Source organism: Plectropomus leopardus, chromosome 6 (genome assembly GCF_008729295.1).
Source record: "Plectropomus leopardus isolate mb chromosome 6, YSFRI_Pleo_2.0, whole genome shotgun sequence".
NCBI lineage: Eukaryota > Metazoa > Chordata > Actinopteri > Perciformes > Serranidae > Plectropomus > Plectropomus leopardus.
Genome location: NC_056468.1, coordinates 36,234,583 through 36,258,829, shown reverse-complemented (window position 1 = coordinate 36,258,829; position 24,247 = coordinate 36,234,583). Strand labels below are relative to the sequence as shown.

The 24,247-nt window shown below is 41.8% G+C and overlaps 3 protein-coding genes across 4 annotated transcripts; all 3 read right to left on the bottom strand.

The window, feature by feature from the left end:
- Window positions 1-1,762: 1,762 nt before the first annotated feature.
- Window positions 1,763-15,924, bottom strand: LOC121944078 (actin, cytoplasmic 1-like). Of its 2 annotated transcripts, XM_042487747.1 has the most exons (12): window positions 15,834-15,924; window positions 12,903-13,027; window positions 12,675-12,803; window positions 12,325-12,435; window positions 12,135-12,219; window positions 11,741-11,902; window positions 11,386-11,577; window positions 10,924-11,105; window positions 3,733-3,768; window positions 3,076-3,292; window positions 2,616-2,797; window positions 1,763-2,172 (listed from the first exon to the last, which is right to left on the bottom strand). In XM_042487747.1, the coding sequence occupies exons 2-12, from the start codon at window positions 13,023-13,025 to the stop codon at window positions 2,029-2,031; spliced, it is 1,563 nt and encodes a 520-aa protein (XP_042343681.1). In that variant the 5' UTR covers window positions 13,026-13,027; window positions 15,834-15,924; the 3' UTR covers window positions 1,763-2,028. The 2 variants fall into 2 exon arrangements, with proteins under 2 accessions (XP_042343681.1, XP_042343682.1); XM_042487748.1 differs by lacking the exon at window positions 10,924-11,105 and having other exon boundaries at window positions 3,733-3,914.
- On the bottom strand, window positions 4,293-8,829 carry LOC121944079 (actin-1-like). Its single transcript, XM_042487750.1, has 7 exons — window positions 8,724-8,829; window positions 5,543-5,667; window positions 5,303-5,431; window positions 5,007-5,117; window positions 4,818-4,901; window positions 4,549-4,710; window positions 4,293-4,384 (listed from the first exon to the last, which is right to left on the bottom strand). Exons 2-6 carry the CDS (start codon window positions 5,663-5,665, stop codon window positions 4,603-4,605), a joined length of 555 nt encoding a protein of 184 aa, XP_042343684.1. The 5' UTR covers window positions 5,666-5,667; window positions 8,724-8,829; the 3' UTR covers window positions 4,293-4,384; window positions 4,549-4,602.
- A 1,957-nt stretch (window positions 15,925-17,881) lies between the features above and the next one.
- On the bottom strand, window positions 17,882-24,014 carry LOC121944669 (actin, cytoplasmic 1-like). The gene is given in 11 exon segments (XM_042488544.1): window positions 17,882-18,145; window positions 19,203-19,286; window positions 19,288-19,385; window positions 19,579-19,770; window positions 19,940-20,101; window positions 20,335-20,419; window positions 20,525-20,635; window positions 20,875-20,942; window positions 20,945-21,002; window positions 21,112-21,236; window positions 23,908-24,014. Coding segments are annotated over 10 exon segments (1,125 nt in total). The 5' UTR covers window positions 21,235-21,236; window positions 23,908-24,014; the 3' UTR covers window positions 17,882-18,001.
- Between the last annotated feature and the right edge of the window lie 233 nt (window positions 24,015-24,247).

Below are 24,247 nucleotides of genomic sequence, written 5' to 3'. Positions count from 1 at the left end.
ACATCTTGAGTGACCACATCACGCGTCATGAATTGAAAACCCCAGACTTCATATTTATCAGGAGGATAGTTCTGGTCAATCTTCTTCAGTCCCTCTTCTAGTTTGTTTGTAACTGCAGCTGCCATGTTTTTGTCTGTGAGATCAGCTCTGCCCAGCCTTCTAACTAGTTGTTTGGCAAGCACTAGTTCTCTCTCCTGCCACTTAGAAATTGTTAGAAACCTACTGTTATAAAAATATGGCCAGGGCAGGACTATGAACTATGAAGTTTCAGGCAGATCGGACAATGTATACCAAAGTTGTATGGCGAGACATCAAAACTATACACCACATAACAGGAAAGCTGTAAAAGTTTTAGGTGGGCCATTGATAACTTTTAATCGGGAAGGTCTTAAGATCATACAGACAGAATTTCAACTGGATTCGATTAAGTGTGTAGGCCAAGTTGATAAAAGTATAAAAAAAAATGTTATTTCCTGTGGCCACTAGGTGGCGCTATCACGACTAGTAAATATTATTATACAGATGTGTTCAGGGCGGGACCCTTATCAAACCTATGAAGTTTCAGGCTGATCGGATTATGTACACCAAAGTAACAAAAATTTACTGTTGTATGGCGAGACATCAAGCACTGACCTGTGATAACTTCTTCATCATCAAGGGGTTGAGAATGGACACACCAATTCTGAAGTCTATCGAATGAATCCTGTAGGACAAAATGGCAAAAGTAAAAGGCCAGAAATCACCAAAAATCAGCACAAAATTCAAAATGGCCTACTTCCTGTTGAATTTGGGGGGTGGGTCCTAGAGGCTTTTTTGTGCCTCTGGGCATGATACATATGTGTGCCGAATTTCGTATTTGTAGATGAAACCAGCCATTGGGGCTGCACATTAGGGGGCGTTGTGGAGCCATTTTGCCACGGCCATTTGCGTAACAACAAAAATACAAAATGTTTCGCCAGGCTGGACGAGCTTACCAACTTTCATGAGTTTTTGGGCATGTTCAGACTTCTTGGGAGAGAAAAATAATAATAATTCCTTGTCCCAAGAGGGTCCTCACACTATTCAAGTCATGGTGCGTCAAGTATGTAGTTGTAAGAAGATGTTACCGAATTCACCAATGCTGTATTTGTTCCCAAGAATGCAAGACAGAAAATATGATATGTAAGAAGTTTTGACACTGGATCAGGACTTGGCCACATGGCAGTTCTCTATTGCCTTTTTTCGAATCAATTTCCCTTCAAATATTTACCCTTATGTTGTAATGAGAAAGGGGTGTAGTCCAGTGAAATCAAGTCATTTTTTTTATAAAGCCCATTATCACAAAACATGGTTTACCATAGAGGGCTGTACAGCATTTGACGTCCCTCTGCCCTTAGACCCTCACATCACCTGTGGAAAAACTCCCGGGTGTAGGTTTGGCTTTAGAAGTCTGAAGTTTAACATCAGATCATTTTGTAGGCATGTCCTGGATTTGATTAGTTCATGAAACTTAGGAAACTTTTTCATCTAATAAATTAGAAATGCTATATATATTGTCTTACTACTATTGTCTTACATTGATAGCAAATATTGTACTCATACTCGATAAATACTTTGTATAAATCATGTAGATTTTAATCTCTCCCCCACAAACATGGCATATACAAATATCCGCTAATCAAAGGGCAGTTGTGATATGGTTGTAAGGAAATAAACATTTTCTGAAACACAGAAAACTTAAATTTGTTAAATTCAGGAGCAAATGATGACATTAGAGAAGCTGTAGACATCAAATCTTGGCACTTTATTGATAAGTTAACACTCCTGTGGAGTATTGATACAGTTTAGACTCTGATAGAGTGAAATAAACACAAAAACTGAGGAGAAAGAGCTGAGACTTTTTTTTTTTTAAGTCTCTCGATTCAGCTTGTGTGTTCAATTTATCATTTTCTAAAACAAGTTTATACAAAATACACCAGAGACTGCTGTTGTTAGATGAAACAGTTGAAATCTTCCCCGCCGGGGCAGAGGAGGAGGAAGTGGATCTTTCTAGAAGCACTTGCGGTGGACGATGGAGGGGCCGGACTCGTCGTACTCCTGCTTGCTGATCCACATCTGCTGGAAGGTGGAGAGGGAGGCCAGGATGGAGCCGCCGATCCAGACTGAGTACTTCCTCTCTGGAGGAGCGATGATCTGGAGGTGAGGAGAAACACAGGTAAGACAGGAAGCAGTGATGCTTGACATGAACAGCAACAGCCTTTCATGCAGTATCAAAATGTTCAATGAAGACTTGATCAGTTTCATCCAAAAAATATTGGATGGACATGTTTTATTACTGCCAATTATTATTGATCAATATGTGTCCAATATGTGTCTCTTGCTTTATTTTGCCAACATCCAAAATCTGTTTAGATTTTTTTCAGCCACTTTGTGTAATGTATCGTGTTACCTCGCCCCAATGAATGTTCTGAAATGTCTGTTCTTTGCAGATTTCAGATCAGTTTCTCTTCAAAAGTAGCAATCATGTTTGTCAACTGGTGGGACTTAGAGCTTTAAAGTTTGACCTGCAGCAGACTGAATCTACTGGAGCCTTTTCTAAAATGTTGTTGTTCATTTAGCTGAGTGAAAAAAATTACTTTGATTTTCATGGTAGGTGGGGCAAGGGCAGTGATCTCCTTCTGCATGCGGTCAGCAATGCCAGGGAACATTGTGGTGCCACCGGACAGCACAGTGTTGGCATACAGGTCCTTACGGATGTCCACGTCGCACTTCATGATGCTGTTGTAGGTTGTCTCATGGATGCCAGCAGACTCCATTCCTGAACACACGGACAGAACGAGAGTTCAATTTTTCAGTTCTACTTCAATGTTGATTTCTACCTCAAGGAAGACCTGAAACAGCTCTGAAGCAATAATTATTAATCTAGATCAGCCGCCTGGATTGAACAAGACCTGAAAGAAACAACATCAATAAGAGGAGGCAAGACCAAGCTGCTCTATGATATTATACCATTTAGAAATCTATAGAAATCACACTAATGTATGTTTTGAATCATTTCATCTGGCAATACAGTCGGTGTTAACACTGATTACCCACCAAGGAATGAAGGCTGGAAGAGCGCCTCGGGGCAGCGGAACCTCTCGTTGCCGATGGTGATGACCTGTCCATCAGGAAGCTCATAGCTCTTCTCCAGGGAGGGGCCGGACTCGTCGTACTCCTGCTTGCTGATCCACATCTGCTGGAAGGTGGAGAGGGAGGCCAGGATGGAGCCACCGATCCAGACGGAGTACTTCCTCTCTGGAGGAGCGATGATCTGGAGGTGAGGAGAAAAACAGGTAAGACAGGAAGCAGTGATGCTTGACATGAACAGCAACAGCCTTTCATGCAGTATTAAAATGTTCAATGAAGACTTGATCAGTTTCATCCAAAAAATATTGGATGGACATGTTTTATTACTGCCAATTATTATTGATCAATATGTGTCCAATATGTGTCTCTTGCTTTATTTTGCCAACATCCAAAATCTGTTTAGATTTTTTTCAGCCACTTTGTGTAATGTATCGTGTTACCTCGCCCCAATGAATGTTCTGAAATGTCTGTTCTTTGCAGATTTCAGATCAGTTTCTCTACAAAAGTAGCAATCATGTTTGTCAACTGATGGGACTTAGAGCCTTAAAGTTTGACCTGCAGCAGACTGAATCTACTGGAGCCTTTTCTAAAATGTAGTTCATTTAGCTGAGTGAAAAAAATTACCTTGATTTTCATGGTAGGTGGGGCAAGGGCAGTGATCTCCTTCTGCATGCGGTCAGCAATGCCAGGGAACATTGTGGTGCCACCGGACAGCACAGTGTTGGCATACAGATCCTTACGGATGTCCACGTCGCACTTCATGATGCTGTTGTAGGTTGTCTCATGGATGCCAGCAGACTCCATTCCTGAACACACGGACAGAACGAGAGTTCAATTTTTCAGTTCTACTTCAATGTTGATTTCTACCTCAAGGAAGACCTGAAACAGCTCTGAAGCAATAATTATTAATCTAGATCAGCCGCCTGGATTGAACAAGACCTGAAAGAAACAACATCAATAAGAGGAGGCAAGACCAAGCTGCTCTCTGATATTATACCATTTAGAAATCTATAGAAATCACACTAATGTATGTTTTGAATCATTTCATCTGGCAATACAGTCGGTGTTAACACTGATTACCCACCAAGGAATGAAGGCTGGAAGAGCGCCTCGGGGCAGCGGAACCTCTCATTGCCGATGGTGATGACCTGTCCATCAGGAAGCTCGTAGCTCTTCTCCAGGGTGGAAGAGGAAGCTGCTGTTTGCATCTCTTGCTCGAAGTCCAGAGCCACGTAATCAAGCTTCTCCTTAATGTCACGCACAATCTCACGTTCAGCTGGGAGTTCGGGAGTGGAAATATTTGAGTTACAAAATGGACACTAGATTCAAATATATTCAGAAAGTGGAGAAGCTGCAGAAATTCAGCAGCTTAATGTCTGTAGGGTTAGAGCTCCAGATTATAAACTGGGTCTGTACCATTTCAGGGAAGAAAAATTGTACCGGTGGTGGTGAAGCTGTATCCCCTCTCTGTGAGGATCTTCATCAGATAGTCAGTCAGATCTCTGCCAGCCAGATCCAGACGAAGGATGGCGTGAGGCAGGGCGTAACCCTCGTAGATGGGCACAGTGTGGCTGACACCGTCACCAGAGTCCAACACAATACCTGCAAGACAATAAAAACACCGGATTACAAAAAGGAAAAACACTTTTCTAATGTTGTTCTGCTCAGCAGACATATTAACACAAGAAAACACATATTTAAGTTCCCACCTGTGGTACGACCGGAGGCGTACAGCGACAGGACGGCCTGGATGGCCACATACATGGCAGGAGTGTTGAGGTCTCGAACATGATCTGGACCAAAGAGAAAAGACAACAGGTGTCACTGTGGAAGCCTGGAGTACGAATCTCAGAATATGCTCAGAGTCTGAGCTGGTTTGGAACAAAGCGTGAACACACCTGTGTCATCTTCTCCCTGTTGGCCTTGGGGTTGAGTGGAGCTTCAGTCAGCAGGACCGGATGCTCCTCAGGTGCAACACGGAGCTCGTTGTAAAAGGTGTGATGCCAGATCTGCAGGACAAGACAGCTTGTTGGTATGACAGTAATGACGGTAGCTTTATAACTGTTTGTCAAATACACAGGTGAAGCTAAGAATACATGGAGGACCACTCGTTCTAGCTGCTTTCTACTCTTCGACAGAAGACCAGATGTTGATCTGAGCTTCAGATGTGTCAACATGACGTAAACATCTTCACCTTCTCCATGTCGTCCCAGTTGGTGACGATGCCGTGCTCGATGGGGTACTTCAGGCTCAGGATGCCTCTCTTGCTCTGGGCCTCGTCTCCCACGTAGCTGTCCTTCTGTCCCATTCCCACCATCACACCCTGCACACACACACAAACACACCTTTACAGTCACTTGTTACACTGTGTTTACCTGCTGGCTACAATTTATGAGTCATGTGACACAGGTGGCGTTCATGCTGGTGTTGGTACCTGGTGTCTGGGGCGACCAACGATGGAGGGGAAGACGGCACGGGGGGCATCGTCTCCAGCAAATCCAGCTTTGCACATGCCGGAGCCGTTGTCAACAACCAGGGCAGCAATTTCGTCCTCCATGTCTGAAACAGTAAGATGAAACATGCTTATTTTTCTCTCTAAACACCTTCAAAGTGCTCACACATGTTTCATATTTGGCAAATCATGCAGAAGTTTATTTTCCTTTTTTTGGTGGGCTTTTAATGCTCTTATTATAACGTAGTTACAGAGTGACAGGAAAGGGGGAGAGAGAATGGGGATGACAGGCAGCAAAGGGCTGCAAGCTGTAATCAAACCTGCGCTACTGCAAATGACTCAGCCCACACACTCTACTTAATGAGCTAGAGGCCGCCCCAGAAGTTTATTTTCAAACAGTTTCAGTGTCAGTGATACTGGAGTTCTCACACAGATTCAACACTCTACTTTTGTATCACATTTTTTTTTTTAAATTTTTAAACTGACTGAATAAAGTTTAAATGTAAAAAAGTGACTGTTGCCAGCAAAGTGACCTACAAAACACTTTGTGAGAGCAAAAGCTTTGTCTAGGTCTCGTTGAGCCCTTTTCAGGGGTTATAGCTGCTATTTGTGATCATTCAGTGCCAGTGACTTTAGAATTTTAATTTTACATCACATAGTTCTTTCAGAGTATTTTAAAAGATTTATACAGATTAAAAGTTTCTCCCTCACCCTAGATGGAATACCTGTGATAGCTGTGAATAACTGAGAACCGAATTTACAGAATTGTCCTGAGAACTTTGGAGCAATTTAATGGTTATTTGACTTGAACTTTAAGTTTCCATGCCAAAGAGATGTCCTGGACACAAAGTTGCAAATTCTAAGACAGTGGAGGAATGACCTGCCCTACTTTCCTTGGATAGTACCTGTTAATTTTGTCGGTTGTGTTGGTTAGGTTTAGGCAAGATCAGTGGGATTGGTACGGCAAGAATGTCAGGGTAAGCTATTCAGAGGCAGAGTAAGGCCTTGGCTATCCCGGGATTTGCATCATGGACTTGTCCTCACACTGCAATGGAGCATGATGAACAGGTTGTTAGACCTAAGTGCCACATATGACACCCACATTATTTTGAGGCCCTTCAGTATATACCAATATACCAAGCAACAATATCATCTTTTCCCCTGAAATGCCTAACCTGCTCGGATACAAGAATGTGTTAGCGTGATGCCCCTTTACAGACACACATACTACCACTCAGCCAGTTACTTTCAACAAAATTATGAAGAACCGGCCAGGATGACACCCCTTTCCCACCCTTGAATTTGAAGAAGTCAAGTGCATGGTGGCTCCCGTTACCATACAGGAGTCCTCATCAACAACCAGAGCAGCAATGTCGTCATCCATGTATGAAACGGTGGATGAAACATGCTTTTTTTTCTTCCATAACACCTTAAATTACTTCACAATCATTTGTGGAGGTGATGTACAAAATCTGGAGCCATGTTGGTGAAGCAACACCTCCAGGCACAAAGACAGTCTTGCAAAACATCGCAGGGCTGATGGGGTGCTTTCACACCTACCCCATTTGGTAAGTTTAAAAGGAACTCAGGTTCACTTGCGATTCTTATGGGCTTGTGTGAAAGCTTTCAATTGAACCCTCTTTTTGCATTCTGTGCTACTGGCACACTTTGACCTTATTATAATTTTTCAATAAAGTCAGATGCCTCTGCTGAGCAAGGTTTTTCAAAACCTCAAAATGTAAAAAATTACCTGCATTCAACATTAGGACAGAAATGTCCAACCATACTTTCTGTCATCAGTATCACTGTAGAACTATATAATGCTACAATCAGTTTCATTATTTCTCTGTGAGCTCTTTGGGACACTAAAGAACATAAATATACACACTTTAAGCGTTAAACTGCTGCATGAACTTCTGTCAGTCAGCTGAATTATATTTCTCTACGTGGGTCCTGATGATGCACGATGACAAAGGCCGAAACTGTCAAATCGGGTTCAGTAGGCAAAAGCTCATGTTTACTCCTCTTGGTATGATTGTATAAAGTCTGTGTGATCATGAACTGAACCAGAACTAAAATGCAACAATATCATTTTTTCCCCTTTGTCCAGACCAAATGAACTGAATTACAGGTGTGAAAGTTACCTGACATTCGAATATGTGTATGCATTTTGCATGTTTTTCTTTATGCAATTTCGCTCTGAGACTAAGCGGAAACTAAACTCTCTGCACATCCTCTTGCACTGTGGGTGACAGTTGTATGATAGGTGTGGCGCATCATGTTGTCCAACCTGATTGACCTCTTTTTTTTCCCATTACCACATGACAATTTAGAACAGGTTCAGGCAGAGCAGAAACCACTCCTCTTCAACAAACTCCACAGACTCTGTGGCCTCTTTAAGAGGCTACATGTTTTTAATATTTTTATACTTTAACTGCTCCATTTTCAATGACCTTGTGTTAGATAAGTCAAATTTTACTGCAGAGTAAAATCAGTAAAGTTGTTAAAAATTAGGGTCTTTTTATTTTGTTGAGTGTCTGAAAGAGGAAGTCAGAGATGTAGACAAAAGCAGCCTTTCCCTCAGGACATTCACACACAACTGACACATCAATTACTGAAACAGTTATATAACTAAAATAAAGTACCCAAAGTCTTATTAGTATATTTTTCAATTCTTTGCATAAGAAAACTGTATTTAAAATGGTACTATAGAATTGTGTGCAGAATTTACACAAAAAGTATTTAAAAAGTGTCTGCTGTCTCCTATTAACATACAGATTTCTTTCATTCTCCAATGTCTCCACAGTTTCTAACCTTATAAATAAATTGCATTTTACTAAGATTTGCCTTTAAAGCTGCAGCTTAGGCTGATCAAAAACGATGATTAAGAACCAGCATCCTAATACTTATAGAGATCTTGTCAGATATTTTTTTTTAACCCAGATGTGCGGATCTCAGTCAAATTACAGTTAACAGTTTAAGGAAACTACAGCCGTCTGTGTGCTGATAATTTTAAGTGTTTCAATGCAAACAAAATCATATGATCTGTGAATTAAGTCAGATAGTTTTTCTTCATTTCAAAGGGCTGAAAACCGATCTCCAGGACAAATCATCTCTGGACAGTGGCGTTAAATTTGGTATTATTTCACTTTTAAGTTCTTACCTGTGCAGGTGAGTGTTGGCTGTCTGTCAGGGAAATCTTGCGGGTGTCGCTCTGCCTCAGCTGTCCCCAGTCAAACTGGCACTGTTTTTACTTGCAATTGCTTGACTCTTTGTAGCATCCATAAAAGGTAATGTTACCTGAGATTGCATTCTCATTGGTGCAGGTGAGCAGGATTTGTCAGGTTCTCTCAGTGCACGTCTTGATTGGCTGGAGCAGGTATCTGTCACGCATCTACAGAGAGCTCCATCTTCACGTCTGATACTTTTGCATTCCTTTGTGTTTGAATTGAGGACTTGTTCTAAGATGGATTTGTTTGATTTTAATGAAAGCATGTATTATATTTTTTAATTTGTGTAAAATTATTGATAGATTCTATCAAATAGTGACTATAACAAGGCTGTAATTACTTCTAGTCGTACACTGCGTGCAGAATGCCACTTTTCAAGGTCCTGGAAGTTTTTTTTTTTATAATTCACCTCCACAACACCCCCATTCATGTCCATTTCTTAAGGCAAGTATCAAAGAATAACTTACTAATTAAATAATAAGCATGTTCAAAAAAAATCACAGATCAAATTCACAGATAGTAGATAGTGCATTGTATGAAAATTGTAGATTAGAAAATCTAAAACAGAAAAGAAAAAGAAGCTTTTAGAGTGGATCAGGACTGATGAGGAAGACTGATTTTAAAAAGTGGCCACATGGAGGGGCCCTCCACACAAACTACTTCCTGAAGTTCAGTGTTTATCAGTCTACCTTTTCATGTTTCCCTTAAAATGTTCACGCATTGAAGAAAACAAAAGGTGTTAGATTGGCTACAGAAGTCTGACGCCTCAAACAAAACATATTTTACAGGTATTTCTTGCATTTGATGATTTTATGTTGCTTTTTGAAATTGTTAATTTCATAACATTGGAGGTACCCTCTACATTACTTGACTAATACAGTTGTGTCAATTAATTGGATTAGATTTCATACTTGGATAAATACCTTTTTACACATCTTTCCAAAGAGCTTACTTGTAGCAGGTTATTGGAATAAGATAACTACATTTGCTTCTCTTTTTTCAGAGTTTGAAGAACTTTTTTCCCCAAACATGGTATCCTTCTTAGGTACTGAATATCCACCAGTCAGGTGGCAGGGCAGTTGCCTGACAGATGGGTGATACTCTAGTGAAATTCAAGCAACAAATGATGACAATTGAGAAGCAAAAAACAACAAATGTTGGCGCTTTATTGGTAAGTAAACACTCCTGTGGAGCACTGATACAGCTTCAACTCTTACAGAGTCAAATCAACAGAACAGATGAGGAGAAGAAGAGGTCGACAGACACAGACAGAAGAAGGTGTTCAGTGATGATACTGGTTGTTTTCTTGACCATCAGTAGTTCATCACCAGAAGGAGTGAAAGCTTTGAGCAGAGTTAGAGGAACATGTGTCTGCAGGAGGTTCAGTGAGTTGCTGAGGATCTGCTGAGCTGAGCCATTTTTGTAAACAGTCACTTTATTCATCTTGTGTGTTCATTTCTCATGTTTCAGTCAGTTCATACAAGATAAACCAGAGACTGCTGTAGTCGGATGGAACAGTTGAAATCTTCCCTGCCGGGGCAGAGGAGGAGGACGTGGAGCTTTCTAGAAGCACTTGCGGTGGACGATGGAGGGGCCGGACTCGTCGTACTCCTGCTTGCTGATCCACATCTGCTGGAAGGTGGAGAGGGAGGCCAGGATGGAGCCGCCGATCCAGACTGAGTACTTCCTCTCTGGAGGAGCGATGATCTGAAGGTGAGGAGAAACACAGGTAAGACAGGAAGCAGTGATGCTTGATATGGACAGCAAAAACCTTTCACACAATATCAGTTTTTTTTTTTATGAAGACTTCAGTTTCATCCAAAAATACTGGATGTTTTAACGGTGCTAATTAACATTGATTAAATGTGTCCAAGGATTGCGCTGCTTTATTTTGCCAACATCCAAAATCTTTTTAGTCCTCTTTTTGCCATTGTGAGCAATGTACTGTGTTACCTTGGCCCACTGAATGCTGCAAAATGTTGCCTGCAGATTTCAGATCAGATTCACTAAGAAACTAGCAATCAATTTGTCCACTGGTGGGCATTAGAGCCTTAAAGTTGGGCCTGCAGCAATCTACATGTTTTCAGTTGTTCTTTATTAATCTGCATTAAAAATAAATAAATAAAAAACTACCTTGATTTTCATGGTAGGTGGGGCGAGGGCAGTGATCTCCTTTTGCATGCGGTCAGCAATGCCAGGGTACATGGTGGTGCCACCTGACAGCACAGTGTTGGCATACAGGTCCTTACGGATGTCCACATCACACTTCATGATGCTGTTGTAGGTTGTCTCATGGATGCCACAAGACTCCATTCCTGAACACACGGACAAAACGAGAGTTCATTTAGTGTTCAGTTCTACTTCAATGTTGATTTCTACCTCATGCACAACTGGAAATGTCTCTGATGCAGCAATTATGAATCTAGATCATCCGCCTGGATTATTTAGGAACTCAAAGAAGCAACACTGATATAGGAAGCAAGACCGGGCTGCTTTCTCACATTATACCATTTAGACAATTGTAGAAATTGCACAAGCATTTGAGTCAAGTCATTTCGTCAAACAACACAGTCTCTGTTAACACTGATTACCCACCAAGGAATGAAGGCTGGAAGAGCGCCTCGGGGCAGCGGAACCTCTCGTTGCCGATGGTGATGACCTGTCCATCAGGAAGCTCATAGCTCTTCTCCAGAGAGGAAGAGGAAGCTGCTGTTGCCATCTCCTGCTCGAAGTCCAGAGCCACATAGCACAGCTTCTCCTTAATGTCACGCACGATTTCACGCTCAGCTGGAGTTCAGGAGTGAAAATATTTCAGTTACAAAATGGACAAAGATGCATATATTCAGAAAGGGAAAAACTAGAGAAATTCAACAGCTTCATCTCTTGGGGTCAAGTTAGAGCTCCAGATTATAAACTGGACCTGTACCATTTTAGGAAGTAAACATCGTACCGGTGGTGGTGAAGCTGTAGCCCCTCTCTGTGAGGATCTTCATCAGATAGTCAGTCAGATCTCTGCCAGCCAGATCCAGACGGAGGATGGCGTGGGGCAGGGCGTAACCCTCGTAGATGGGCACAGTGTGGCTGACACCGTCTCCAGAGTCCATCACAATACCTGCAAGACAAAAAATACCAGATTACAAAAAGGAAAAACACTTTTCTGATGTCATTCTGCTCAGCAGACTTCATGGTTCAGCACCAAAATGTTTGACTGCAGTTTGTCTAATGGTCACAAGAAGTTACCAAGAGAACAAACTACTGAATGAATGATTCAACACTGAAGCAGAAACTTCCAAATTCAATGTTTTACTATGTTCCTTCTTAGAGAGACATGTTTGAGTTCCCACCTGTGGTACGACCGGAGGCGTACAGCGACAGGACGGCCTGGATGGCCACGTACATGGCAGGAGTGTTGAAGGTCTCGAACATGATCTGGACCAAAGAGAAAAGACAACAGGTGTCACTGTGGAAGCCCGGAGTACGAATCTCAGAATATGCTCAGAGTCTGAGCTGGTTTGGAACAAAGCGTGAACACACCTGTGTCATCTTCTCCCTGTTGGCCTTGGGGTTGAGTGGAGCTTCGGTCAGCAGGACCGGATGCTCCTCAGGTGCAACACGGAGCTCGTTGTAGAAGGTGTGATGCCAGATCTGCAGGACAAGACAGCTTGTTGGTATGACAGTAATGACGGTAGCTTTATAACTGTTTGTCAAATACACAGGTGAAGATAAGAATACATGGAGGACGAATCAAGTCTGGCTGCTTTTTACTTTACGACAGAAAACTACATCTGAGAGCTGTGACTCTGATCCACTGAAACAAAGTTTTCTGTCTGAGCCAGATGTTGATCTGAGCTTCAGATGTGTCAACATGATGTAAACATCTTCACCTTCTCCATGTCGTCCCAGTTGGTGACGATGCCGTGCTCGATGGGGTACTTCAGGGTCAGGATGCCTCTCTTGCTCTGTGCCTCGTCTCCCACGTAGCTGTCCTTCTGTCCCATTCCCACCATCACACCCTGCACACACACACAAACACACCTATACAGTCACTTGTTACACTGTGTTTACCTGCTGGCTACAATTTACGAGTCATGTGACACATGACACATTGTTACCTGGTGTCTGGGGCGACCAACGATGGAGGGGAAGACGGCACGGGGGGCATCATCTCCGGCGAAACCAGCTTTGCACATGCCGGAGCCGTTGTCAACAACCAGGGCAGCAATATCTTCATCCATGTCTGAAACAGTAAGATGAAACAGGCTTATTTTTCTCACATCTATCACTTCACACTCATTTGTTCCGGTGATGTACAGCATCTGGAGTGTTTGTTAATAATGAAACACCTTTAGGCTCAAAGACAGTCTCGCAAAAATGTCTCAGGGCTCATATCAAGGTTGCTTTCACACTTATCCAGTTTGATTCAGTTAAAACAAACACAGGTTTGCTTGTATGGTTAGAAAAGTTTGTTTTGGTTGGTGTAAAAGCTTTCAGTCATGCCCTGGTTCGAACCCTGGTGGTGGACCAAGACTGCCTGAAAAAGTGTGTCAGTCTGCTTCCAAAAGGACTCTGGAGCAGTTTGTTTGTGGTGTGAGACAAAAACCAACCATTCACAGGATTTTATGGATTTTAGCTTAATCTGAACAGCTAAACTAATAATAACTCCATCTACTGAATGTGAAATCTTTCCACAATCTCATAATCAATCCTGATGAAGGCCAGCGCAGCCGCCACGGGCACATACAACAGCACAGCAGCGCAGGCATGCTTTTATGTCATGATTAGTTATTAATACAGTTAGATGCCTCTGCTGAGCAAGGTTTTTCAAAAGATAAGTTTATGAAAACACACCTGCATTCAACAATGGAACAGGAACGTCTACCTGGTCTTTATATGGTCAATATCACTACACACCTCGCTTAAAAGCCATTATATAATGACCTGATTAATGACCTGACAGCAGGTGATGCAAACCTGTGTCTCTGTAGAGCCTCCAGCAGCTGCTGAAAACAATGCATGTTCTGTAGTTCTTCTGTAGTGGAACATGTATGCAGAGTTTATAATGTTTTGTGATTTTTCTTCTTTAATAGACAGAACAACAAAGCAATTACGATAGGGCACTGGCAGCAGCCCTGATAACGTGCTCGGTTTGCAGTCTTATAGTTGCCGTCTAATAATGCTGATAATCTGTTTCATCATTTCTCTGAGCTCTTTGTGACACCAATGAAAGTGAATATAAACACTCTACAAGCATTGAAGTCCTGCATGAACTTCAGTCAGCTGAATTTGATTTCCCTATGTGGGTCCAGATGATGCAGGATGACAAATGCCTACACTGTCCAATCAACAAGTTCCCTGGCAGTCGGTAGATGCTCATGTATACTCCTCTTGGTTTGTTTAAAAAGCCTGTGCGAACACAAATTAAACTAGAACTAAATGCAAAAATACCTTTTTTATTCCCCTTAGTTGCGCTTAAATGAATTGAACTTCAGGTGTGAAAGTAACCTGACACTGTATATATACATACACACTCTGTAGGTGTCTGTGGTTGCTCTTGAACCAATTTCCACCTGAGACTAAGTGGAAAGTAAACTCTCTTCACATCCTGCTGCGGCCCTCAGTCTTAGCTACAGTTGTCTGGGTGTGGCGTTTCATTTCGCCCAACCTGACTAACTTAATTCATGTAACCTCTTTTTGTCCTGTCGCTATATGACAACTAAGAACAAGTTCAGGCAGAGCAGACACCACTCCTCTTCAACAAACTCTAAACTGTTTTTAACATTTTTATGCTTCAACCGCACCCTTTTCAATGACCTTGGGTGAGATAAGTCAGATTTCACTGCAATGTAAAATCAGTAAAGTTGTTATAAATCAGGGTTTTTTATTTTGTAGAGTGTCTGAAAAAGGAAGTGTGAGATGCAGACAAGGGCAGCCCTTCCCTCAGGACATTCACACAACTGACACATCGATTACTGAAACAGTTACATAACTAAAATACAGAACCCAGAACATTTTATTTGTATCTTCACAAAAAAAAAAACACAAGTGTCTTCACAAGAAGAATGCCCTTTAAAGTCCAGGTAAAGTGATAACTAAAATGTGTTCTGAGTTTGTCACAACACAGAAAGATGTGTTAAGAAACACCTGGCCAAGTTTGAATGACCAAAAAAATAGCCAAGTATGTAAAATAAGGTCTCAAAATGATTAAAAAATGCAGAGTATTCTCTGATGTGAAATCCTGGGGGCGTGTCCGCTGGAGGAGCGGAGGCCACGCCCAATCGTGGGACTATGCTAATGGTGCTTCTCGTTTTTACACTGCTACATTGTCAGGGGCGGGGCTATGCCGAGTATAGCTCCATTGCATCATTGAACTATGGTTTTAGACCCGCCCAAAAAAAAATCTTAAAACAGGAAAAAAATGGTGAAAAATCAGTCAACTGTATTACTCCACAATTCAGTGCTATAAAGTAAAGGGTCTTTGTAACATGTTTTCAATAATCAGTTAACAACATTTAAAATGTGTTTTGAAACAAATCTCTTTAAAAAGAATTTAAAGATAATTTGTGTTTCTCATCATCTGCTGCTGTCTCCTGTTAACATTACTGATTAATTTTATTCTCCAATGTCTCCACGGTTTCTGACCTTGTAAATAACTTGTATTTTACTAGGATTTGCCTTGTAAACTGCAGGTTGAGCTAATGAGAAATGATGATTGAGAACCAATATCCTCATACTTTCAGAGATCTTGTCAGACAGTCTTTTCTTTTTACCCTGGCGTACTGATGTCAGTCAGATTACAGTTTAAAGTGTAGGGAAACTACAGCTATCTGTGTGTTGTGTTTAAATGCAAAAAAAAATCAGCAAGTTCAATCATTGGGGAAAAAAATTACTTTACAGGACATTATAAGATCTGTGAATGAAGTCAGATGGTTTCTCTTCATTTCAAAGGGCTGAATACTGATCTTCTGATTTTATGGTTTTTCCTGGATAAATTATCTCTGAACTGTAATTCTTAGTTTGGAGATATTTCACAGCTAAGTTCTTACCTGTGCAGGTGAGTGTTGGTTATGTCTCTCAGGGTAGTCTTACAGGTGTCTCTCTGCCTTAGCCTTTGCCAGTCAAACCTGCCCAGTTTTTATCTGCATTCATGTGACTCTTTGCAACATCCAAAAAAGGTTATGTCATCTGAGCTTGCACTCTCATTGGTCCAGGTGAGCAGGATTCCTCAGGTTCTCTCACCCTGTGTTTTGACTGGCTGTAGCAGGTATCTGTCACTGGTCTGCAGACAGCTCCTTCTTCATGTCTGATTATTTTACATTCCTTTGTGTTTGAATTGAGGACTTGTTTGGAGATGGATTTGTTTTATTTAAATGTGGCGTGTGGTGAAAAAACTGCCTTTGCAGTTGGAAGAGGTTACCTCAAGATGTATAGGTCAGCCGTCATTCTGGATGTTGTGAATATATGGCCTCCACATTTCATGGTAGAGGCTAAATTTGCATTTATAGATGCATTGGCAAACTGTGTTACCGGACAATGGTTTTCCAAAGCGTTCCTGAATCCTTGTAGTAATATCCGTCATTTTAATGTTGGTTTTTAATGCAGTGCAGCCTGAGGGGTCCAAGGTAACATGCATCCAGTGATTGTTTCTAGGTTTTCCCCTTACATGCAGACATTTCTCCAGAAAATGCCTAAATTTCTCTGAATATGGTGATGATATTATAAATTGTAGATTGAGAAATCCTGAGTTCTTTCAACTGTGTGTTGAGAAAAGTTGTTCTTAAAGTATCGGACCATTTGTCCAGACAGTTTTTCACAGTGATGAGACTCACACAGTCCTCGCTTGTGAACAGCAACCAACAACCAATGAACAAGTTTACCTTTGAAATGTTCCAGACAGGTGATTTTTTTAAGTTTTTTTTTAAGCATGCCACCTCTTACTCAGTCTTTTGTTGCCCCTGCCCCAAATTTATTGTAACATCTTGCAGGCACCAAAATTCAGAGTGAGTGTACATTTTACAAAAAAAAAAATACATTTACAAGTTTAAACAACAAATATATTGTTACTGTACTCTATTCAGCTGAATTTAGGTCAGAAGAGATTTGCAGATCTTTGATTTTTGTTTTTATTTATGTTTTACACAAAATCCCAACTAATTTGGAGTTGGGTGTTCAGCCTTTCTAAGTGTTTTTTAAGTGAACCATCTCCAGACTGCTTTGTTTGTTTATAATTCCTTAAAAAGAACCCTTCCCCCTTCTGTTCATGACATTTGCATTATTTTCATACTTATTCCACATATAGCCCTTGTCTCCTTGTACCCCGAATATCCATTTAGTATACTATTTATGATTGCCTCAATCTTTATTGTGCACAAGATGGATGTTTGAGGGATGCATTGTTTTCAACGACTGTGCTAATTTAGGTTTCTTTTTATTTTGTGTAAAATTATTGATAGATTCTATCAAATAGTGACTATTACAAAGCTGTAATTACATCAAGTAGTACATTGTGTGCAGAGTGCCACTTTTCGAGCTCCTGGACATTTTTTTTTAGGTAATTCTTCTTTACAACACCCCCATTCATTTCTTAAGGCAAGTATGAAAGACTAACTAATTCAATGTTAAGAATTGTGAATTGTCAAAAGAAAAGTATGTTGGTGGATGATGACTACCCATTTGTTCAAACTCTCAGGAGTTTGAAGTACTTTTTTTCCTCAAACATTGCATCTCTCTGAAGGTTCAAGTATCCACTAATCAGATGGCAGGGAAGTTGTCTAACAGATGAGTGAAACTCAAGAAACAAATGATGACAATAGAGAAGCTATAAACAAATGTTGGCACTTTATTGGTAAGTAAACACTCCTGTGGAGCACTGATACAGCTTCAACTCTTACAGAGTCAAATTAACAGAACAGATGAGGAGAAGAAGAGGTCGACAGACACAGGTAGAAGTTTTCTTGACCATCAGTGGATTATCACTAGAAGGAGTGAAAGCTGTATGAAGAGTTAGAGGAACATGTGTCTGTAGGAGGTTCAGTGAGTTGCTGAGGATCTGCTGAGCTGAGACTAAAAATGTTGAACAGCTGCTCGATTTATCTTGTGTGTTAGCTTTCTTTTCTTTTAGTCAGTTCATACAAGATAAACCAGAGACTGCTGTGGTTGGATGGAACGGTTGAAATCTTCCCTGCCGGGGCAGACAGGGACGACATAGAGTTTTCTAGAAGCACTTGCGGTGGACGATGGAGGGGCCGGACTCGTCGTACTCCTGCTTGCTGATCCACATCTGCTGGAAGGTGGAGAGGGAGGCCAGGATGGAGCCGCCGATCCAGACGGAGTACTTCCTCTCTGGAGGAGCGATGATCTGAAGGTGAGGAGAAACACAGGTAAGACAGGAAGCAGTGATGCTTGATATGAACAGCAGCAGCCTTCATGTATTATTAAAAACTACACAACTAGACTTCTGCAGCCCCTTTTTGACTCAGTTGTCAGACAGCTGAGAGAAAATCTGGCCTGTGATGAGGACTCTTGCCAATCACAGTTCATTTAAGAGAGAGCCTGATTCACTGAGAAAATTATCTGTCCAGCGTTGGCAACATCAGTCTGCACCTCAAAGCAACCTGAAAAAGTCTAACAGCGAGTCTGACAAAACAACATGAAACACGTGTTATTATTGGCTAAGTGGTTAAGATGGAAACAATGTTGCCAGTAGTTTAGTTTTCTGCTAACCGGAGCCAGGGGCTCACAGGTGCTGCTTCGAATTCACGTTAACAAGAGCCTCGAATCACAGTACATCATGTCAAAGAGCTTTAAAGGCACAGGCCTGAAGTGACCTGCAGTGGCAACTTGTGAACGTTGAACCACTGAACCCACCTATTGTTGCTGGTCTTGCGCAGGTTAGACCCGCTGGCCACCAGCCTGTTGCCATGATTTTATGATAGCTAAATATGAGTTGTCTGTCTCGGGAGCTGCTCCCTGCTTTCCTCCAGGAAAATTACTTTACATCAGTGGGGAGCGAGGCGAAGGGACCAGAGTGAGAGACAGACAAGAAGGGGCTGTGCTTGTCTGGTAGGAAGGGCTGAGGACATGGAGCATTCATAAAGGTTACTGTATGAAGTGTTTGTAGAGGCTGCTGTTTTTGGCATTCGTAGAGGCTGCTGTTTTTGGCATCAGTGCAAGTTACTGTATGAAACATTTCGGAAGGTACAATGAAATGAGATTCAATGAGTCAAAGTTTGGGAAAAAAACAATAGGATACTGTATGAAGCATTTGACGTGGACAGACAAGAGAGCTGCACAAGGAGGGATGTATTTTCAAATTCAAAAACACCCAGCTATAAGTTAGTTATAGCTGTTTTGGTAGCACAGTACTGTAGTCGTTAGCATTGTTGTCAAAGGGGGTCCCAGATAAAATGAACTACCTTGATTTTCATGGTGGATGGGGCGAGGGCAGTGATCTCCTTTTGCATGCGGTCAGCAATGCCAGGGTACATGGTGGTGCCACCCGGACAGCACAGTGTTGGCATACAGGTCCTTACGGATGTCCACGTCACACTTCATGATGCTGTTGTAGGTTGTCTCATGGATGCCAGCAGACTCCATTCCTGAACACGGAGAGAACAAGAGCTCATTTAGTATTTGAGATAAGACGCAACAGCTGAGCAAGGAGGCAAGACCATTCTGATATTATTCCATTTGAAAATTTAAAATAAAAGAACACAAACAAACACACGCTAGTGTTCATTTAGTCAATATTTTTTTCTGGCCACACAGTCGGTGTTAACACTGATTACCCACCAAGGAATGAAGGCTGGAAGAGCGCCTCGGGGCAGCGGAACCTCTCGTTGCCGATGGTGATGACCTGTCCATCAGGAAGCTCGTAGCTCTTCTCCAGAGAGGAAGAGGAAGCTGCTGTTGCCATCTCCTGCTCGAAGTCCAGAGCCACATAGCACAGCTTCTCCTTAATGTCACGCACGATTTCACGCTCAGCTGGAGTTCAGGAGTGAAAATATTTGAGTTACAAAATGGACACTAGATTCAAATATATTCAGAAAGTGGAAAAGCTACAGAAATTCAGCAGCTTCATGTCAAGGCAAGGTTAGAGGTCCAGATTATAAACTGGGCCTGTAGCATTTTAGGTAAAGAGTAAAAATTGTACCGGTGGTGGTAAAGCTGTATCCCCTCTCTGTGAGGATCTTCATCAGATAGTCAGTCAGATCTCTGCCAGCCAGATCCAGACGGAGGATGGCGTGAGGTAGGGCGTAACCCTCGTAGATGGGCACAGTGTGGGTGACACCGTCACCAGAGTCCATCACAATACCTGTAAGACCAAAAAATACCAGATTACAAAAAGGAAAAACACTTTTCTGATGTCATTCTGCTCAGCAGACTTCATGGTTCAGCACCAAAATGTTTGACTGCAGTTTGTCTAATGGTCACAAGAAGTTACCAAGAGAACAAACTACTGAATGAATGATTCAACACTGAAGCAGAAACTTCCAAATTCAATGTTTTACTATGTTCCTTCTTAGAGAGACATGTTTGAGTTCCCACCTGTGGTACGACCGGAGGCGTACAGCGACAGGACGGCCTGGATGGCCACGTACATGGCAGGAGTGTTGAAGGTCTCGAACATGATCTGGACCAAAGAGAAAAGACAACAGGTGTCACTGTGGAAGCCCGGAGTACGAATCTCAGAATATGCTCAGAGTCTGAGCTGGTTTGGAACAAAGCGTGAACACACCTGTGTCATCTTCTCCCTGTTGGCCTTGGGGTTGAGTGGAGCTTCGGTCAGCAGGACCGGATGCTCCTCAGGTGCAACACGGAGCTCGTTGTAGAAGGTGTGATGCCAGATCTGCAGGACAGGACAGCTTGTTGGTATGACAGTAATGACAGTAGCTTTATAACTGTTTGTCAAATACACAGGTGAAGATAAGAATACATGGAGGACGAATCAAGTCTGGCTGCTTTTTACTTTACGACAGAAAACTACATCTGAGAGCTGTGACTCTGATCCACTGAAACGAAGTTTTCTGTCTGAGCCAGATGTTGATCTGAGCTCCAGATGTGTCAACATGACATAAACATCTTCACCTTCTCCATGTCGTCCCAGTTGGTGACGATGCCGTGCTCGATGGGGTACTTCAGGGTCAGGATGCTCTCTTGCTCTGGGCCTCGTCTCCCACGTAGCTGTCCTTCTGTCCCATTCCCACCATCACACCCTGCACACACACACAAACACACCTTTACAGTCACTTGTTACACTGTGTTTACCTGCTGGCTACAATTTATGAGTCGTGACACAGGTGGCGTTCATGCTGGTGTTGGTACCTGGTGTCTGGGCCGACCGACGATGGAGGGGAAGACGGCGCGGGGGGCATCGTCTCCGGCGAAACCAGCTTTGCACATGCCGGAGCCGTTGTCAACAACCAGGGCAGCAATATCTTCATCCATGTCTGAAACAGTAAGATGAAACAGGCTTACTTTTCTCCAAAAACACCTTCAAAGTGCTCACACATGTTTCATATTCAGCAAATCATGCAGAAGTTTAATTTCAAACAGTTTCGGTGTCAGTGATGCTGGAGTCCTCATACAGATTCAAAACTCTACTTTTGTTTCAAAAAATGTTCTGTTTTTTTTTAAACAGCTGATTCAAACGTATAAATGTCTCTATTTGTGGTCATTCAGTGCCCTCTGTTGAACTTTAGAATAAACTGAACTGCAGAGTAGTGCTGATTTTGCTATTCTAATAGTTTTATTTTAATTATACTTCACACAGTGTCTCCCTCACTTTGATCGAATGCTTGTGATAGCTGTGAATAACTGAGAACTGAATTTAAGGAATTGCCCAGAGAACATTGAAACATCTTAATTGTTCTTTGACCCAAACAACGCCAAAGAGATTGCTTAATGAGCCACTCTGCTAGCTAGCTCCTGCCAAACCCTGTGGGGTGTAGCGCTCTAAACTGAAGAGTTGCAAAATTAACTCATATACCCACGTGCGTAAGTGGTCAAAATGAATGTCTGTGATAAACCGGTTAACATCCTAAGTCCAGGGATTTTCAAATGTCATCGCTTAGAGTGGTTGAACAAAAAGCTGAAGTGCTCTCAAAAAAAAAAACCAGACACTGGGCTTAGTGCCTTTTTTCCCGGTGAGAACATGCATCCAGTTCAGCTGGGAATAAAAAAAACAAAAACACTGAGAATCAAATCCTATGTGGACACAGGCCCTTAGAGGGATGCTCAGTGTAATGTGGCTCCTTTTGAGTTGGATGGTTTTGTGCAGCGGGAGTGTGACTAAATCAGTCAGTTACCTTTTGCATTTATTTATGTACAAACTGAAAGCATATACTTTGTATTTTGCACAGTAAATTCCACCGAGTGTACGCAAAGATGCTAACGGTGCAGCGCGCTCATTAAGACATATGTATGAGTATATTTTCTTTGCTTTGTCCAGTTTGGTACAGAAATGTTATTTAGTAAGCTCTTTGCTGATATAACTTACCAAGATATTGTAAAGTACTGAAGAAGAGGATGGCAATGGATGAATGTAAAGAGACCTTTAGGGTGCTATGACATTTCTTTAAATTATGGACCACACATCTGCGAAGAGTATTTATGGCGAATAGATTATGGCGAATTAGAATAGCTTGAATAGATTTCACGAGTCTCTCATCCGTGATCAGATGCTCATAGTGGCTGCGAATGACGGAGAATGGAATTTAGGGAATATCCCTGAGAATTTTGGAAGAAAAAGATTTGAGTATTATTAAGATTAAGGATTTCTGAAACTTAATTAATCTGTTTTAACTGAAGTAAATGTGTCAAAATTAGCGGTGAGGTTATGAAATTCTTTCCCACCAGCTCACCGGCTTTTTGAAACTCGTCCACAGTTACAAAATCAGGAGTGCACGTTAGTGACACAACACCCTCGGGCATCGTTCTCAGCACTGAAACTATTTAACGTGAGGACGCACTCTGCAAGTTTGTGGTTGCTCTTGGTGCAATTTCCCTCTGAGACTAAGCGGAAACCAGTCCACACTTCCTGCACATCCTGCTGCGGCCCTCACTCTGGGTGACAGTTGTATGTCGGGCGTGGCGCTTCAAGTCGTCCAACCTGCTTTAACTTGATTCATGTGACCTCTTTTTTTGTCGTTGCTACATGACAACGCAGAACAAGTTCACAAAGAGCAGAAACCGCTCCTCTTCGACAAACTGCAGCCTCTTTAAGAGGCGACGTGTGTTTAATGTCTTTATACTTGAACTGCACCCTTTTTAGACCCGTCAGATTCAACTGCAACAACAAATCAATAGTTACAGTAATCAGGTTTTTTTTTATTTTGAGTGTTTGAGAAAAGAAGTGTGAGACGCAGACAGCCGCAGCCCCTCCCTCCAGACACCACACACAACTGACAGATTACACAAACACTTACACGACAAAAATTGAAAATGACCAACAAGCACAGCAGCTCTTATTAGTGGGTTTTTTTTGCAGATATTATAAGATAAATTAAACTTTTATCATGGTGCTGATGAATGAATTCCATCATGTTTAAATAACATTTAAAACTAAGTGACTTCCTCCTTCAAAAGAACTTCTTTCCACATAATTTCCTGAGTAAACATATATTATGTTTCTCATCAGTTTGGATCTCCTGTTAACATTTTACATTTATTCCTTTCTCTGATGTTTCAACCGTTTCAGATCATATAAATATTTTGTGTTTTATTAGAATTTGCATTTTGAGCAGCAGGTTGAGCTGCTGTGAAACGCTGATTGAGAGCCAACATCCTCATACTTAAAGAGATCTTGTCACATAGTTTGGTTTTTGTAACCCGGATGTGCTGATGTCAGTCAGATGACGTTAACTCTTTAGGGGAACTACAACCGTCTGTGTGCTGATACTTTAAGTGCTAAAATGCAATAACAACAAAAACCCTTAATATAATTTAATCTCTGCGTAAGAAAATAACTTCACAGGACATCATATGTTCTGTGCATGAAGTCAGGTCGTTTCTCTTCATTGCAAAAGGCTGAAAACTGATCCGCCGATTTTAAAGTTTTCCATGATAAATCGTTTCTGGATCGTAACGTTTGTTTTAAAGATATTTCAGTTATCTTCTTACCTGTGCAGGTGAGTATTAGGTGTTCCTGTCACGGAAGTCTCGCGGGCGTCTCTCTGTCCCAGCTGTGCCTGGTGAATGAAAGCATTAGGAGCACACCCCGCACTGTCTTTATTGGCCCTCGCGGGACTCCTCGTGATATCCAAAAAAGGCAACGTTATCTGAGCTCGCGCTGTCATTGGCCCAGGTGAGCAGGATCCGTCAGGTTGTGTCGGCGCGGAGCGGAAGGGTGAGTGCAGACTGAGAGCTGAGCTCCTCACAAAGCGAAACGCTTTAAACGGAAATCAAAACGTCTTTAAACACAGAAACTGCAGAAAAAGTGAAAAGTGTGAAAGAAGTCTTT